The following is an 18,568-nucleotide window of genomic DNA, read 5'->3' on the forward strand; positions in this document are numbered from 1 at the left end:
TTAAAGTTTAAATGAAAGACAGGACTAAATCGTTGTTCTTTTATGTGATGCACGGACTAAATTCATGTGAAACAACCAGCAAATTCACAAATAAAAATGGAAATCATTTTATTTCCCTCGCGGTTGTCTGAAATAATGTGCTAATATGGGCTCACTGTTTCATCAGCCTGAAACTTGGACCAACTTCTAGAAAGTAATTGAACTCCTTTAAACAATGACGGGCTTATTACATAACTCTACTGATTTTTGGGTTTTCAAAGCCGATGTGCACCTGGAGGCATTTTGCTCAGCTCATCCCCCCACCCTCAAAAAAACCCTTCTACTATCTGACAGAGGCGCTTCACACTTCACACAATCTTATTGTAAATTCAAGGCAGGTTGTGTGGGACTTTAGTGCATGAGAAAGACATATTTTTTTCATTAGGATAAGGCACTGCAGAAATTTCGACATACTTTGATTTCTGATGAGAAGAAAAGGACAAATTGAAACTTTATGATGCAGTTTGTGCAGTAGTTTTGATGTTTTGTCACATTTGTGAATGTGTTTACATGCTGCAATATCTGAGAACAGAAAAGAAGAAAGAAATGTCCAGGTTTTTCATCTTAAAGTGGTACAGTAAATGGAAAGATTTTTTTTTTTCTTTTTACAGAAACTGCTGGAAGTATAGATAGTGAAGACAGGAAGACTTTACAGTTTCTGCCACTTTAGATCTCACATCATAAGCCCTTCCTGCTGCTGTTTTCTTCTCAGTGGCAGCGGGGCTTCTGCAGGGATGTCTGGACCATCACATCACACTTTTATGGCTTTCGAAATAAAATTTACATCAGTGACTCTCAAACGTTTTAACTATCACCTCCCTTTTCACAATTAAGTTTCAGAACTAAGAACTGAGTTTTGCGTTTGTTTTTTTTTTGTTTGTTGTTTTTTGTTGTTTTTTTGTCACCAAGCATAAAGAAAGAACAAACACGAACCAAAAAGTAGTCAGAATCCAAAAACTCCAACACGAACTGTAAATCCAAAATGGCTGGATAATAAAATAAGGAAATAGCTGCAATTAAGAACAGATTACTTGAACTTCTGGTAGTTCACACAGCTGGTAAAGTTGGATTCACTGTTTGGAAATAAATGTCGGTAACACTTTAAGAGTCATAGTATAGCCTCCAGTAAAACCAACACACATGATAATGATCTGATCTTTTGCAGCAGACGGGTTTTAATGATAGGTATTTTCCTTTCGAACCTAAATAAAAGAAAGAACCACAGACAACGTATATGAATTTTATGTAGAGCTTTTGCAAAAGGAGAACGCTCTATCAAAACCTCTCCTCCGATCAGTTCTACAGAGCGTTCTGGGCTGCCCTTACAACGGCTCCTGTTTTTATTGTCAAACAAGGACAGGCAAGGGGGCAGTCAGGAAAAACAACAGAGGTCGTAAAGCTTCTAACCCAAACATCTAACAACCCAGGTCCAGATGTGATATCTGATCAAAGGTCTGAGCCCGGTTCAAATCTCGGTCAATACTGTCAAGAAAACAAAATACGACTGCTCACAGGTAGTTACTAAATTAGGAGGTGTTCTTGCAAAAGGGTTTAAAGTCTGAGAAACTCAGTGTTATCTATTTCTCGTAAAGTTGAACAGACAGTAGTGACCTCCAGGTCATTTAAAGAAGAGAACACTTTAAACAGAAAATCACAAAGATCTATAGACTTAATGTGAACTAGAGTAGAAAATAAAATGATAATACCTAAAAATCTCTAACAACCAACACACATGATAATGATCTGATCTATTGCAGCAGACGGGTTTAAGTCAGTTTAAATAAGGTTTGTCTTAATGAAATCAATAATAGTTCTGCTTCAGGGGAAAGAGTGAGACGACCCCTAATAAGGAATGGCTCTACAGGTGGAGGCCGCTGACATTTTCCCCCCCCTAGTTTTACATTTGGCTTGGGTCATTGTCACTACTGATAGCCTGAGGCAACACATAGACCCAACAAAGGTTACACAGGTCTTCCAGGATTTCACAAAAAACTGTTTCCATTGCCAGGAGGTTTGCTGTGTTTCCCAGCATGGAATAGATTCCAGAAGGCGGGCTGTAGAGAGCTGTCACAGCCCTACAAAACGACCTCCAGCAGTCCTGAATGTCTGACCTAACACTCAAAAAAACAGGTTTCTGCTCAACACAGTGGAACCGGATTCGTATTTACTATGGAAAACCAGAATGAGCAGCTCCCCTACTTATGTCAGGCCTTTTTCACAGTTGAGAACAGGTTTACCCAGCTCACATTTAACTGATGTGGAAGGGTCTGGTGCAGTGATGGAAATCTTTATGCTGCCAGAATCATCATTCATGACTGGTTTGGTGGTGAGTGAGTCACAATCTGGGGATTGCAGGAACACACACACCCGTGCACACACACACACACCCATACACTCACAGAGCTCTCTACATGCTTGGAACATGTTCACCTTCATGTGGCGAGAGCATGCAGGCAGTTCCTGGAAGATGAAGGTGTTGATGCCACTGACTTACTACATAAATCCAATAAATCCAATAGAACACTGCTGGGACGTTATGTTCAGTCCATCTGACTCTGCCTCAGGGGTTGCACCTCAGACGTTACAGTAACTCAGTAACACCATGTTTCATCTCTAGGTGGAGACTAGCTGGAACACTAGCCATACAGTCAGGTGGGTTTGTGTTTGTTTTTAATGTGTGCAGCCCGCATACTTAAATCTGCTTCTTGACCCACCAATACATTTTCACCATTTAAGCAGGTTTTCCAACAGCATAAAGAGAAACCTTAAAATAAATAATCAACCAAAGAGATTTTTTTCCCCTTTATTATCCTCAGCACATATTTGAGCAAGTATCTATAATTCAGACTTTGTATACATTAAAGAGAATATTTCCAGCAAATTCTGTTCTTTGTATCATGAAACTTGTTTTTTGGAATTATCCGTCCACTCTGTGAAAAATAAAGCAACTGAAATCCAAACATTAGCATGATTTTTAAGCTGACGACGAATGTCTGTAAGCTTCAGAAATGTGCTGCTGTACACATCAATGTGACATCAGCGGGTTAGGGTGGTAACATTTCAAAGCTTGGAGTTCCTGCATGTGGTGGTGTAGATTGTTGAAACGGTCAGACGAGGCGAGGCGTGTTTGATTGGCTTGGGAGCAAAATAGTCTAAACAACAAGAAGCCTTGTGTGAAGAGGACGTGTGCAGGAGGGAAATTGAGGTCATCTGTCAGGGAGTATTGATGTCGAAAGCACGCAAACTCAAGTGGAAAGCATTTGCTCCGATTCTCTACAAGTGAACACACACATTGTCGTGGTCACACACCAGCAGCTAAAACGGCAATAAGCTGTGGTGGAGAAACGGAGGAGGCATATATATATATATATGCATATTTTCCAAGGCTAATTTAGGTTTATGTTTGATCAATGAGGGATTAGTGACAGCCTGAGGAAGAAAATGTATTTCTGGTATTCGAAGGCGTTTGCTGAGTCTTATCAATTGTGTGCTTTCATGGACCACACTTATGATGCAGCACTAGCTCAAAATGACACAAGAAGAAAGATGATGAAGGATTTCTTTCCTCCGTGCCAAAGGGACTGATCTGAATAAATTCAAGTTGACATATTCAGCGCAAACAAATTTTACGTTTCCTGTTTTCTTAGGAGGTTACAAACCAGCTTCTAATCATTTGAAAACAATTCCTGTCCTGGTTGCATGTTAGTTTATTAAACAAAAGAAAGGTGGCCTAGATTTTTATACTTTAATATTGATAGACTGAAAAATAAATTATAGTATCAATGATAGAGAAGAGTGTTATTTTTGAAAATGATCCAAATATACAGCATGACCGTCTTCTAGAAGCAGAGGGGAATCAGCATGAAATGTAAGAGAGGTTCTGTTGAAGAGGAGGCTGCAATGAAAGGAATGATGAAAAGAAACATGAAACAGAAAGAAATGTCAGTGGGTGGACATTTTTTTTTCTATGAAAGGATAGAAAAAGTTTAGGTGAGGAGGAGAAAACAAGAGCATGAAGACAAACATAGAGTAATACAGAGTGAGGTGAGGGTTTTATAAGTCTAAAATGTTTTAAATAAAAATTATAAATATTTGGAAAACTGTCCTGCATAAATTTCTTATTTTGTAATTGTGTTTTATTTGTAATGTTGTTCTCTATTTCATCTTTAAAACAACAGAATTTGCAAATAACTTAATATTTTTGTTTGTCTGTTTCAATAGATTCTAAAAAGGTTACTTCAAACAGAAGTCACAAGTCAAATTAGAATCCAAAATAATACATTTTAATACACACAGATTTCTTGTGCATTAATTGTCAAACAACAATAACCACTATGCAAAATTCCACAGATTTGCATAGTGGAAATGCACCTGCTATTTGGGCTTTTATTCTTCAAAAATATAATAAAAAGTGTGGGGGGAGAGTAGTCTGAATTGGGTTCTGGAGTTGTACCCCACCTCATACATTGCACTCATTTGCCAGCCGCGAGTGATTCCAAGCCGCCGCTAACACCACATCCACCAGACGAGCTGAGAAATTGCTCCCCCTGGTTTCTCCTGTGAGAAATGCAAGCGCTGACCAATGTTTTCTGTTCACACGCTCACCTTTATCAGGTGATACCCTGCAAGGGCAACCATTGGCTCTTGTCTCAGACCTTCCCCGAGGTGATTGGTAGAGTGACGAGCACTCAGTTTGTGACCTCTACAATGAGCTTCCTCCCACACCAGGAAGTGGGAAGCTTTTTCTTTGGCTATATAGCCCCGATTTTGCAGAGAAGAGATGATTATGGTGCACAACCGATTTTTACACACAATGTGTCAGGAAAGACAAATAACTAGCGTAATGTAATAGAGACAGTATAACTACGTTGTTCTAGCTTTATTAGTCAGTAATACTCAAAAAGAGAAATATTTCTGAGATTTTATGTACAGCAATGCATGCTGGGAGCGAAACAACCGGGTCATAGACAAGTAACCTGCATAAGCTAAGTTGTTCACGACAGCTATTGTATTAAACTGTGGACGCTTCGTATCTAATGAAAGGGAGAAACTCAGCATGGTAACTGAATAGACACCGCATTGGCTTCATTGTACAGTAAAAAAGGTACGTCACGTCGTCCGCCATGTTGTGAGTGGCAAGTTTTCACAACAGATACACCACGGGTCACGTTCATTTTTGATTAATCATTAGTATGCTTTACCATTAAGATTTAATACTATTGTTAAGTATTAAATCTTAACAACAGTCATGTATCAGTGAATTAAAATGCAAGCAAGTTCATTAACTTCTAAAACCACCTAAATTTTGTGGCTTTAGTTAGATTAAATATACTGCATTTAGTTAATAAGCTGAAATTGCTTCCAAATGTTTGGGTTGTTTTCCTTGGTTCCTAATTTATATAGTTTCTTCCTAACAGAATAACTAATGCCTCACAGTATCATCCCTTTGTGCTAATACCTCACTTCAAAATGTCAGTGAATATTGCAGCCTAATACTACATTCATTTTATTTTATAAGAGTTAGATCTTGAAACTGAGTATTTATGTCTTAATGACATTTACTTGGATGATCAAACGTAACAAAAACAAGCTCTTAAAACAGAACCATCGTGAACGAGAAAAAACGCCACTCACAATATGTCGGTCACGTTAACGGTTATGCGTCGTGTGTGTGCTTTGCATGACGAAACCACGGAAACTTCACAGTTCCCATCATGCCTCACGGATATCAGCTAGTTTGTTCGTATTTTTGTACTGAAAAACATTACTGTCTTTAAAGATATAGTAACTAACCTCTTGTATTATATCAACATAACAGCATAGTGCAAAAAAAAAAAAAGTTTGAGTGAAACCACAATAGTAAGTAGATTCAGATTTGTGCGGTATAAAGACGTAGTCGTCGTTCTCCTTCATCCGGGGCATTCAGAAGGTTTGCAATCTGGGCTACGAACAGAGAACTTGGTTTCTCACATACTTGCCCAGGGGAAAGTCCCCGGACCCGTGGCAGAAAGTGCCCTGGCTAAACCCAGCCTCGGCTTGCGCTCCCCTGCAGAAGCCAAGACGTTCATGTGAACAGAGCTTAGGGATCGCTTGTCGAATTTGTCAGCGTTCAGAGGTATGCAAACATCATGCACGAAACGCTTCAACAGAACGGGGCTCATTCTCCGAATGCACGCTTTTTGGGGGATTATTTGCTAAAAGGTGATTCCCAAATAAATGCATTTTAACTGTCATGAACTGTTCCTGATATAAAATAACATTAAATTCACTATTTTGCTGTTTTTTCAAAACAAATATTCAAAGAGGTACTTATTTTGATGTTATTATTCTGAAGTTAAATTTTAACTTAGGTTAACTCTAAAAACATCCTAATTAACTTTAACATTGGAGATTAAACTTTATTAATCGCAGAGGAAAATGAAATGTTTTCTCCAAAGAGTTGCTAATGATGCCGGTGGGCAGCAAAGATTTAATTGGCATTATGTTGCTAGAACATAACGGAGTATCTTCAGTGATAAATAGGCAAGTATTGTCAATGTCCCCATTTCATGTTCATCTCGCCAGCTTCGTCAACTAGCTTCTGTTGAATATTGTTTCATAATCTAATCCTATTTTAAACGAATGAATCAATACACCAGACTTTTTTTAATCTTATGAAAAAATAAAATATGGGAAAAGTTCAAGAAATCTCAATACTTTTGCAAGCTGGTGTAAATTTAGAAACTATATAATGTCTCCATCTTGTGGTTGAAAAGATGATGTGCAACTCAGGCAATAGCATCCAGTAGAGTAACTGAAGTTTTGTGGTTTTAATCCTCACACTGTCTATTTGTCATAATAAATCATTAAAATATAAAAGTCCCAGTCCTCTTAATCTTTCATTTCTGTCCATCCTTCAGCTTCATTTTTTTTTTTTTTTTTAGAAAATGCCTGGTGTAAATGTTGATAGTTTTAGATCCAGAAAGTGTCTGTTCATGTTGGTGTGACTCAAGTTCTGTAATTGCTCTGAGAATGTACTGCAGGTGTGAACGCTTTTCTTCCCTTTTGCTGCTTCCTAAGTTGCTGCTGACAAAACAAGTGGATCATTATTGTTACTCAGCATTTAAATTCTGAAAATGGCCCCTGGGTGTCCATTTTCCATGGTTTCACCTTTCTCAGAACACAAAGATCCACACTGTACCACGCTGACGCCAGTAGAGGGAGCTCCATCCCTACACCCTCCATCCTAATAAGCTCTGACATCAGAGCACACGCTAACACACACAGACCATACCTTCTGCCACAGGATTAGGGCAGCAAACAAAAAGCTTAAAGAGTCACGTGCCTCTACTCTCCAAATGATCCCTTCTTGTAACCCACTTCCCTTACTGAGCTATCCCATGATTTACTCAGAGTGGGCGTAGGCACGAGCATCAGCAGCATCACTAAGTTCCAGCTCCTCCCTGCTGCATGCTGGGAGGGAGAGACTGAGAGGATCAGGGTCAGATAAATTCCAGACTGAGTGACGGTGGCACTGAGTGTAAATGAGAGGACAATCGGATGCGTGAGTGTGTGAGAGGACAAATTAGGCTGGGTGATAGAGAGAGAGAGATTTGTGAGTCTGTCTGTATGTGCATGAGAGAGAGGGAAAGATAAATCCAGAGGACAGGAGTGCGTGTAAGGCATAGAAAAGAGGGACAAGAGGTAGAAGACAAGACAAGAGGATTCGGAAAAGGAGGGAACATGGCTGAGCCGGAGCTGAAATCGAGAAGCAGCCGGGAGAGTGTTGCTAAAGCAAGGAGCCAGGAGAAGATGGAGAGTAAGTACAATCTGTACTCACACTCCTGGAGACGGCACATGATGCAGAGCTGCATTATTCCATCATGGGCTCTGATGCAACTGATGCAAGACTAGAATGGCAGAGTTAATGTAACTGTTGTGCAGAGCTTGTGCTTTTCGGGAGTGGCGATGCTAACAGGTGACAAAAATGGCAGGTGCACATGTGTCTCTACAGAGAAATGCTAGGCCCAGTGACATTAGGAGAAACTTCTGAAAATGATCAGATTTGAAAAGTATTTACATTTTTCACTTGTGAGAATCTAAAGTTTTAATGTGTTTCACATTGCTGATCTTCTGCTCTGCTGTCTTGACTTCACCAGCAACTGAAGCAGAGCCCAATCAAGATGGTCTTATTGTGGAGCACCCAGCATCCCCATCGGACCCCATGGTCTCTGCCCCTGCTGCCACAGACCCAACTGACAGCCTGCCTGGCAAGGGTGAAAAGATCAAGCTCAAACGCAGTATCACCCTCTTCAATGGCGTGGGGATGATCATAGGCACCATCATCGGCTCGGGCATCTTTGTGACTCCAACAGGTGTGGTCAAAGAGACTGGTTCTGCTGGTCTCTCCTTGATCGTCTGGGCTGCCTGTGGAGTTGTTTCCACCATGGGAGCCTTGTGCTATGCCGAATTGGGTACGACCATCGCAAAGTCTGGAGGAGACTACACATACATCCTTGAAGTATATGGCGAACTTGCAGCCTTTCTGAAACTGTGGGTGGAGATGCTAATAATTCGTCCATCGTCCCAATATGTGGTCTCGCTGGTGTTTGCCACCTACCTTCTTAAACCCCTGTACCCAACCTGCCCTGTGCCAGACAGTGCCGCCAAGCTCATCGCCTGTGTGTGTCTTAGTGAGTAGGGTGAACTTTTCAGATGTATTCTTCAGTTATATTTTGACTTCCTTATGGGTAACTTGGAGACATTTAATTCTGAATTCCTAGTCATAGTTATGTCTTTCACTCCACGTTGCAGCCTCCTTGACGTTTGTGAACTGCATCAGTGTGAGAGCAGCCACCAAGGTCCAGGACTTGTTCACAGCATCCAAATTACTAGCTCTCATCATCATCATCCTCTTTGGCTTCATCCAGATATCCACAGGTAAGCACCCTTGAACACATGCTTTGTTCTTAAAGAGGTTCAGATGGTTATTTGTCACCTCACTTCTTCACTAAGCCTTTCGGTTTAATGTCACTATACAACAATTTAATTCTGATTTTGAAACGTAGGAAGTCAAGTTCAAGGAACTGGGTAAACTGGAAGCAAACTGGAATTTAATTTGACCAATTTTGCGATCAAAGTTAACAGAAGGATATGATATTGACACTTTCTTTCAGCTACACAAACAACAAAACTTGTAGGGTTGAGACAAATAGCTTATTTTCACCCAGACCACAATCCAGACTAGAAGAATCCCTTGATTATAAATTAAGCTTGTTAATATCAGTGGATAATTGTGAACCACTTACTGGATCTTAATTCATTCAGCAAGTTATTATTTTGCATTGGAGTTGCCTATCACTAACAAAAATAAAGTCAGTTAACCACATATTTTTATCTAAATAGGCCAATCATTCGATTAAGGTTTGAAGTAATTCTTTAATCTGTAACGACGTGTTTCTTCTGTCTGAAAGTAACATTCATGTTTTGAAGTGTTCCAGTCAGAGAGCCTCTGGAAAGACTTGGACCTCTTCACCAAAGTTAAATCATCCAAATACACGTGGAGACATGGAACAGTATGCTCAGTAATAACGAGAAGGATTTAATTGCTGTGATTGCAAGCAATACTCTTCTAATGATAATTAAAATTCGTATTTTATTGTGATTTATTATCTTTAGAAAGATGTTTCATTTCTAACCAGAAACAAGCTTCTTGGTTGAATTAAAATATTTAAAATCTAAATATTCCAGGTGTAGGAATAATTATGTGCTTCACAGTACATACATGTTGATAGTATCTGGAGTAGTGTATTATTTTAAGAAGAAGATTATAAATATATATTTCTGAGGGTTTTTTTTTTACGTTCATTCCTCAGATTTTGACCCTGATATTTACATGTACAGTATGAGGTATTTTTCTTTTGTCTCTAATCATGAGCAAACTGTTGATGCATGTTAATGAACCCAATGAAGCAGGCTGCTGTCCTTTCAGTTTGTTAGCACAGTTGCTGAGCCTGAGCACAGGGCCCGTCTGTCTGCAGCCGGCTGATTGAGTCTGGCTGTGCAGCCATGTGCGCGTGTATCTGTGCGCAGGTCTCCAGGCCGCATATGGCTGTAAATCATTTGCCATATTTTTCTCATCTCTACAGCGTTTAATTGATAAGGGATACACTAGAAGATATTTTAGGATTTTTTTATACAGACAAAATCACTGGCTTTTGAGCATTATTTCATGTAAGCTCCATGATGCATTGTACATTACTCAGAAATGATGTAGCAAAAAAAAATAAAAAATTTAAAAAAGGACAGGCGGGAACAGAATGTGACATCTGCTTCTTTCCCTCCTTTGGGAAGGCCACACCCAGCGCCATTGTTTCCCCTTCTGCCCCTGCCCCCCTCAGTGAGTTACCATGGTAATGAGGTGGAAAAGCCTACACTGTTGAGTACATGACAGAGGGACTGAAGGGGCAAATAATGTGGGCTTAAGGCCCACTTAAGAAAAAGTTATTAACATCTGAAAGCACCAGGTAGAGTGGGCTCACGCCCAGTGAGAATACAAACTCACATTCTAATAGTGCTATACACTGATGCAATAAATGTATGTTTTTCCTTCACAGACTAAAGTTTATTTATCATATTTGTAATTCTGTTGGCATTTAAATGTCAGCAGAATTACCTTCGCTTTCCCCACATCTAAGGAGATGCTGGCTGAAAATATCAGGATGTCAACAGGCAGTCTTCCAACAGGCTGGTGTTGGTGGAAGAAATTAAAAAGTATCAGGAGTGTAAGAGAATATCTAACCAGATGTGTTAGGACACAATATTCCAGAAGTGATGTGAGCAAACTATATCTTGAGGTATGATTCAGTTAATAATACTATCTTAAAATAACTCCCATACTTGTGTTTCTCAGCAACAGCAATTGCCTCAGTTTTTTCCTAGCCATGACATGTTAGCTGTATATGAGAAGGAAAGGCACTTATGGTCAAATAATCACTAGTAATGAAGCCCTGTCTTCAGGCAAGCTTGTAAACACACACACACACACACCCACACACACACACACACACACACACACACACACACACACACACCCACACGCACACACACACACACACACACACACACCCACACACACACACGCACACACACACACACATGCACGCACACACACACACACACGCACACACACACACACACGCCCACACACACACTACATAAATATTTGCCTAAATGGTTGCCACATGGCAAAAATCAGTTATCAGCTAATAATCAACCCCACATCTTTTAAGGAAATTGTTTGTTAAAGATGTAAACAGCTGCATTTCTTCCTCACCCTACTGACTAGCTGTGCTGCAATGCTAATTGTTGTACAAACCAGAAACAAGTGTCAATGTTATTTTTAAAAAAAAAGTTTGTCATCATATACCCATTTGAGATACCGTATGTATTTGCTGCTGTTTCTGTTAAGTTGCTTTTTCCCTCTGCCACCACAAGGGGAGCCCAAGCCATTATTACTGATTTCTAGCTCCATATTTGTCAATAAACAACACAGAGTTAGGATATTTCTGTTTTAGTCGTTCCTTATATAACTTTTTCTGTGTGCACACAGGCGATGTGCCGTATTTGACACCAGAAAAGGCGTTTGAAGGCAGTAAAATGGGAGTGGACAACATTGTATTGGCGTTGTACAGCGGCCTCTTTGCTTTTGGTGGCTGGTGAGACTTCTGTAATATCTGTTTATCATTAATTTCTTACTTGCTCATTAAAACACCGTAACCCAAATATTTTGTTTCCCACAGGAACTACCTGAACTATGTTACTGAGGAGATGATCAATCCAGAGAGGTGACTTAAAAGTGATGCAGGTTGATTTCAGTATTTTACAGACTCTTGTGTGAATATTACAGCAATGGCATGACTGCCCTCATCTATGAATAAGCTTGTCTACCATCAGATGACTGCATGGAGACAGAGTACAATGAAACACAAAAGCTGAGCGGAAATAAAAATATTGGATCGCATGAAATTGAACACCATATTTACTGTATGAAGTGAAGAATTTTTATTTGTTATAAAAATTCTGGTTTTGCTGTATTGTTGTTTAATGATTATTGGTCTCTCCCCACAGAAATCTGCCCTTAGCTATTATCATATCGATGCCTATAGTCACAGTGGTGTACGTTCTGACCAACCTGGCTTACTTCACCACCATCTCTCCTCAAGTTATGGTTGAGTCTGAGGCGGTTGCTGTGGTAAGCGTGATTTCCTTCAGTTCATGACAACATGCATGTCTTTAGTTTTCACACAATCTACTTTTTAAGCAACAACATTTTCACCTCTGTATGTATGTTTGTCCTCATGGACTGATGCAGAAATTTGGAGAGTACCACCTTGGTGTGATGGCCTGGTTGATTCCTGTCTTTGTGGGACTCTCCTGCTTCGGAGCCGTCAATGGATCTCTATTTACATCGGCACGGTGACTAAACCACAACATTGACATGCTGTTTTGCTCCTTAGACCTAAGGGTGGAAATGCTATCTGCTTGGGTGGAAAATAACTGCCTGTTTCCCAATTAGGCTGTTCTACGCTGGAGCCAGAGAAGGTCAACTCCCTGCTGCTCTGGGACTGGTTCATACAGACTTGTTTACACCTGTGCCATCACTAATCTTTACAGTAAGGCTGAACTGGTTCCAACTCTTTTTCATCCTTTGTTAATGTTATTTTTTTTATTCCAGATTTGTTCAGCAACTTAAACACTACTTACGTCAACTACTTACTCATGCTTAAGTGTATATACTATTTGGCACCCACAACATCACACTACCTCCAGCAAAAACAGTTTGGCATGGCGGAGAGGGTTTGGCAAGTTTTTCATGGGTGCAACCCACAGACTCAGCCCTGAACCACGAGGCATCATTTAAGGAGAAATAAACAGGCTTTCTACTGGTATGAGATTTTAAGGGTCTCTTCATTCATTAGAAGTCTGTAAAGGTATGGAATCGGATATTATTTTATTTTTTTCTGTAATGAAAACTTCAGACTTTTTAAAAACATCTTTCTTAAAAGAGCATTATTCCAAAAATTCTTGATAAATTGTTTGTATTTTATGTTAAATTGTATTAAATCGCATGCTTTGATGTGGGCTTCACACCTTGATTATCAAAAAGTTATTTTGCTTTTTGATCTATTAAATGTGGGATCATTCAAAGATAAAACAAAGTTACATTTTTGTGGATACTGGAAAATGGAACCTGTTGTTCTGAAACAGGGCCTGGTTGATGTAAATGATTAGAACTGCTATTTTTAAAGGTTCCTGTCTTCACATTCTCTACTTTAAAAATCTTCCTTTATTATTTGAAATATTAGTTTGTACCAAATAGCAATAAAATACCCTGTACCACACTTCAATTTGAGCAAATCCCAGAAAAAGTCAAAGTTTAGATAAGTGGATGTTTGAAATAAAAGAAAATGTGTGGTAAGCTCAGCTGGGATTTATTACCAAACAGCATTGTTACGACGACAACAAAATCTGCCAAACACGTATTTCTTTACTTTTTGTGCTAGGTTTATATTCATGTCAGAGAGAACAACCGGTGCTGTGATTTTTGTACTTTGCAACAGTGCCTGCTGTCCATGATGTACGCCATCTCCCAGGACATCTTCTCAGTCATTAATCTCTTCAGCTTCTTCACCTGGCTGTGTGTCGGCATGGCAATCGCCGGTCTGGTGTGGCTGCGCATCACCAAGCCAGATCTGAGAAGGCCTATTAAGGTACAGTCTGAACAACGCTGATTTAAACTGGTCACCTTTTTAGGGGTTTAAAGACCTCTTGACTCTCAGCCAGACTCTTTGTCTTCTCAAAAACATCAACATGTCGGCAGGTTAAACAGGGGCTGGACTATTGTTATTTTATTTTCGGTGAAAGCACCATTGTATCACTGCTCCTGTTATGAGTCGGAAGTGGAGCCACACTGTGTTTCCACGATAGGAGGGAGTGGCAACTGAATGAATGCACCGTTCTTTGTTGCCCTCTTAACGTGGGAGTATAACCTTGACAGTCGCCTTTCATCTTTCGTTTGAGGCAGAGTGATCTCAGCCCATTTGTTTTACAAAGAAACTACACACAGGAAATAAACAGGGATCCCAGCTTTATTTCTAAGCTAATTACGAAACAAGACTTTAACTTTCTTTTGTGTTTCGGTTCAGAACGCCTGTCAGAAAACAAGATTTAATTGCCTCGGTTCTTGACATCTCAGTTAATCTTTCCTAAAATACCATACAACAATCAATATTATATTATTTAATATCACATTAGTTGATTGTGGAAATTATTATTTATAAATCTTAAGGTCTGGTATTAGGAAGAAATAACAGAACTAAAAGGGTGAAGGTGTAAAGTTGTCTTTCCATCATTGGTTTCAGCCAAATCTGTTATGTATTAAGTTTGTAAATCAGGCGACATCAACCTTCTACCTGATACCTTCTCGTATTTGTACAATTAACAGCTTTTTCATTCATTTTCTTTCCAGGTGTGTCTTTTCATCCCGGTGACGTTTGTTTTGGGCTGCGTTTTCATGATCGTCGTGTCTTTCTGGGCGGCGCCGTTTGAGAGCCTGGTGGGCAGCAGCATCATTCTCACAGGCATTCCTGCGTATCTGCTTGGCTACAAGTGGAAGAAACCCCATATGGTCAAGAAGATGCTGGGTAGGTGAAGTTCTGGGTTTGTTTATTTTAAAATGATGCCTTTGTTTTTGTCCAGACCGGGCTGACGAGGTCTCTCCTGCGGTTTGTTACGAAATTCACGGCAGAGTATACCTGTACCCGCTGTTCTGGTTTATTGTTTTGCACAATGTGAAGCAATGGTGTGAGGCAATGTTTCCTTAATTTTCAGAATATTCATTGTGCCTAAGCAAAATATGTAATACGACGCATTGTTTTTTGTCACAGAAATCTTCACAATGTTCTGTCAGAAGATCTTCATGTCGGTTCCTGAAGAGAAGGAGAAACACGAACAGGCTGAGTAACGTCTGGCAAACTGAGCAACGGTCTTCAAATGTTTACATTCATTTTGAGCACATTCTTTTTGAAATTTATTTTACAAGCTAAAGCTAAAGCGAAAACAAAAACTACACATTTACAAGAGGCCTTGTGGAGTGCCCTTGTGTACAAAATATAAAAGAATATTTTGCGACTCCTTCAGGCAGTTTAAAATGTCTGCTGGTCACGTTTTAAGCAGGATTTCACATTTGTTCCTGCAGCTTTTACTCTGAAAGGTTTTGACAGTCTTGTGACGTTTAGTGCTGGAACATGCTTTCTTCTAGAAATGTGAATAGCTGCAGTGGATATATGATTATACTGCAAACACAGTATAAGAAAATGTTGTAAATCTACTGTCTTGCAGGTTTACTGTCCACCGACGAGCAAAGAAAAGAAAAATAGAAGACGGGTTTGATTGTTTTAACTTTGTCTGTCATTAATGATAAAACTTTACCTAGTATTGAGTAGTTTACACTTTTTCAGAAAGTGAAGATGTGTGAAGTAAAACCGAGGGTTCAGCGGTAGATACGGTTGTATTTCTGTAGCTAACATGCTGCTAGCGTACAGTGGCTCTCAAAGGTCTACAAGGACTGCGCAATAATAGGAAAACAGAGCTTTTCAATATTATAGATGACTATTGCATTGATAATATCAAATGCAATTGCTAGATTACCCCTATTTTCTTTCTTTTCCAATATCGCCATGTTTCCCACTCTCTCTGAGCATCAACAAAAGACGTGTGGGTAAAAGACAGCAACTGTCTGTCAAAATGTCCAGATAGGTTATTGGTGAGCAGTGTTTTGATCCTCCTCACTTGGACCACCCATCATTGCATCAAAACAACATTTTGAAATTGCAAAATTGCACATGTTGATACTTCGATAACAACCGGGACTCAATATATTGTGCAGGTTTACAACACACCCCTATAAAATGTCCATTATTTTGGGCAATGAGATCTTAATACAGCAGCTTCAAAATTTTTGTGCCTTTAATGTGATATTTATTCTGTACAATTCAACTGGAAAACAAACAAATCTCTTAGATTTTCTTTGTCTTCTCACAAACATCAGCATGTCGGCAGGTTAAACAGGGGCATTGAGATAAGTGAGCCGATTCTTTGCCGCCACTTTACAAGTTAAAGCTGAAGCTAAAGGATGAAATGAGCAAAATGTCACTAAAAGCAAACAAAATGGGGCAACTGTACTTAATTATAGATTCACTAGAGTTGATGAAAGGTGTTAACTCAAGAAGACTGAAAGTTGAGTCTAAAGGTTCTTCAACAAAGTCTTAGTTTGGGGTTGTTAACACTTGGACAAGTGCAGAATATTTTACATTAAATACAAAAAGAAAATTATTCAAAAGGACTTATTATAGCATCAGTTTTTTGGGTCACAAAATTGGAATTTTAGCAGGGCCGTTTGCAGTTTTCAGAGCCACTGTATGATGTCACTATTTCAAGAGGACTACTAGCAGTACAGCATTTCACCCATATTAACATTTATGTTAAGCAACTTTTGATTGAAACGGCATTTTGCAATCATTCATACAATGACTCAGTAACTTATTTTAAACCACAGTTTCTAGACACACAAAATAAGATTTGCAATTTATTGTGTAAATAAATTAGAAGTGCTTCTATCAGGGTAGTCTGTCTTTTAATGATTTTTTTATGATTTCTATGCCTCCAACATAATCATGAAAAGATGACAGAAACCAGCTTCTGTTGTTGTAAAGCACTAGTAGCAGAAATAATGGACCAGATATCTCTGTAGTGGTTGTGTCAGTGTTTGCATTGGATGTTTTTGTCATTTGTGCCAGCCTTGTCAATGCTGATATTTCTTTTTTTTTTTTTTGACATTCTCAGACCAAACTGAATGTTTAATGAAGCCAGAGACACAGCCCCCACAAAAACCCAAAGAGAGCATTCACCGAAGCAGGAAAAACTGAGTCCTGTGGGCTGTGGCTTATAGAGGATCTAGATTTTTCCTGCATAGAAAAAGTTTTTAAAGCTTACTCTGAATTCTGATAATTCATTCCATACATGACGGCTGGAGGGACGAAGTAGGAAAATGTGTGCCATTTTACCAGCATTTTTATTCCAGTACGTCTCAGAATTTCTCAAAATAACAGAGAGTTTCCTTTATTCTCTACTCCTCTTTTTTTGTTGTAATAGTAATTCAAATTGTTAATTTTTAATAAAATCAACCAAGACACTTAATATAACTATTATAGTGCATAATATGGCGCATAAAAATATTTCACACTCATTATATTGCCACATCCATAACAGCTATGAGCACACCAATAAATAGCACAAAGGTTAAATATGGATTCCCTCTTTATTGATTGACCTCAAATGAGGATGGATGTGTTTTGTAAACCTCATCAAATATTTGTGCACAAAATACTGTATATGTCTAAAACATTACTACATTATGTAATCACACTTGCCAGGTAAAATATAGAAAACGTGTATTTTTAATCTTATAAGTGAGAGTACCTATTATATCTGTTGTATCTCAGTGACCATGGCAGGTACATGTAACAATAAAAGTATTTTCTTCAATGTTTGAATTGCTTTTGTTCTATAACAAAACAATGAACACTTAACAGTTTTTCTTCCAGGATGTTAAAAATATTTAAGTCATTGTTCTGCATACTCAGACATATTAGCATCTGTGAACAAAAGGCCGGCTGCGGACTCACTGCAGTCTGCCGTTTCAGACAGAGCAGGCTACCTCCGGACACAAGAGACAGCTTTGATCCAAATGAGGATATCACGGAGCAATTTTCTCAAAATGCAGTTCAGTGTTGTTATCTGCCGAGCCATCAAGTGGTTGGGTAGTGATCTCGATGAAAAGCCCATCTTGTTTTGTTTGTCTTGTTGTGCCTGTTGGCTTTCTGACAATGAAACCATTGAAACCTGGGCCGTCTGGGGAGTTCATATCTGTCTGAGGGGGAAATGAAAGCCTCTGAAGGCTGCAGATGGAAACAGTATCAGAGCTGTTGGACACAATATTAGTGATGGGAGATTGGATAGGCAAAAATGGAAAAAAAACTATGAAGGTTATCCTGCAATAGTCAGCCCCGCCCACTCCTCACTACTACCCAGGGCTGCCTACTGACCAGTTCTCTGTCTAACAGGTCCGGAAAATCTCTGAGACCTGGGTATTACCCTAAAAGTACTCTATAAGAGATAATCTATTTAAACTGGTGGCGAAAGTGATTCGTCTAGCTCTAACTACCTCCAATCCAGAAGTTATGACCCTTTACAGTTAAGAAACAATCAGCTGAGTAGCCCTCACAGCTGCATAATTCCAATAACCACTTCTGTTAACGGTAGCCCACTTTCTAAATCATAACTTGCACTTGGAACCGGCTAGATTATGTTTAGTGACTTAGATGTAAGTCCCAGGGTCATTATTTATTCTCGCCAAAGGAAATTATGAAGCCTCCTATTTACTGGAATCATGTACATTAGTTTTACCTTAATTAAAAGAACTGAACGA

At 39.2% G+C, this 18,568-nt stretch overlaps 1 protein-coding gene across 1 annotated transcript; it reads left to right on the forward strand.

The window, feature by feature from the left end:
• The first annotated feature begins 7,340 nt into the window (after nucleotides 1–7,340).
• On the forward strand, nucleotides 7,341–17,625 carry LOC102219925 (large neutral amino acids transporter small subunit 1-like). Its single transcript, XM_005808932.2, has 11 exons — nucleotides 7,341–7,837; nucleotides 8,178–8,711; nucleotides 8,833–8,958; nucleotides 11,630–11,735; nucleotides 11,820–11,864; nucleotides 12,148–12,271; nucleotides 12,392–12,495; nucleotides 12,596–12,692; nucleotides 13,641–13,790; nucleotides 14,549–14,723; nucleotides 14,967–17,625. The coding sequence occupies exons 1-11, from the start codon at nucleotides 7,762–7,764 to the stop codon at nucleotides 15,041–15,043; spliced, it is 1,614 nt and encodes a 537-aa protein (XP_005808989.1). The 5' UTR covers nucleotides 7,341–7,761; the 3' UTR covers nucleotides 15,044–17,625.
• The last annotated feature ends 943 nt before the right edge of the window (nucleotides 17,626–18,568 follow it).

Source organism: Xiphophorus maculatus, chromosome 1 (genome assembly GCF_002775205.1).
Source record: "Xiphophorus maculatus strain JP 163 A chromosome 1, X_maculatus-5.0-male, whole genome shotgun sequence".
Taxonomy (NCBI): Eukaryota; Metazoa; Chordata; class Actinopteri; order Cyprinodontiformes; family Poeciliidae; genus Xiphophorus; species Xiphophorus maculatus.

Excerpts from the sequence above, each read along its gene's own strand:
- LOC102219925 (XM_005808932.2), top strand. The coding sequence starts at position 7,762 with ATGGCTGAGCCGGAGCTGAAATCGAGAAGCAGCCGGGAGAGTGTTGCT. Across the intron at positions 8,959-11,629 it reads CTTCATCCAGATATCCACAG|GCGATGTGCCGTATTTGACA; the intron begins GTAAGCACCCTT and ends GTGTGCACACAG. Across the intron at positions 14,724-14,966 it reads TATGGTCAAGAAGATGCTGG|AAATCTTCACAATGTTCTGT; the intron begins GTAGGTGAAGTT and ends TTTTTGTCACAG.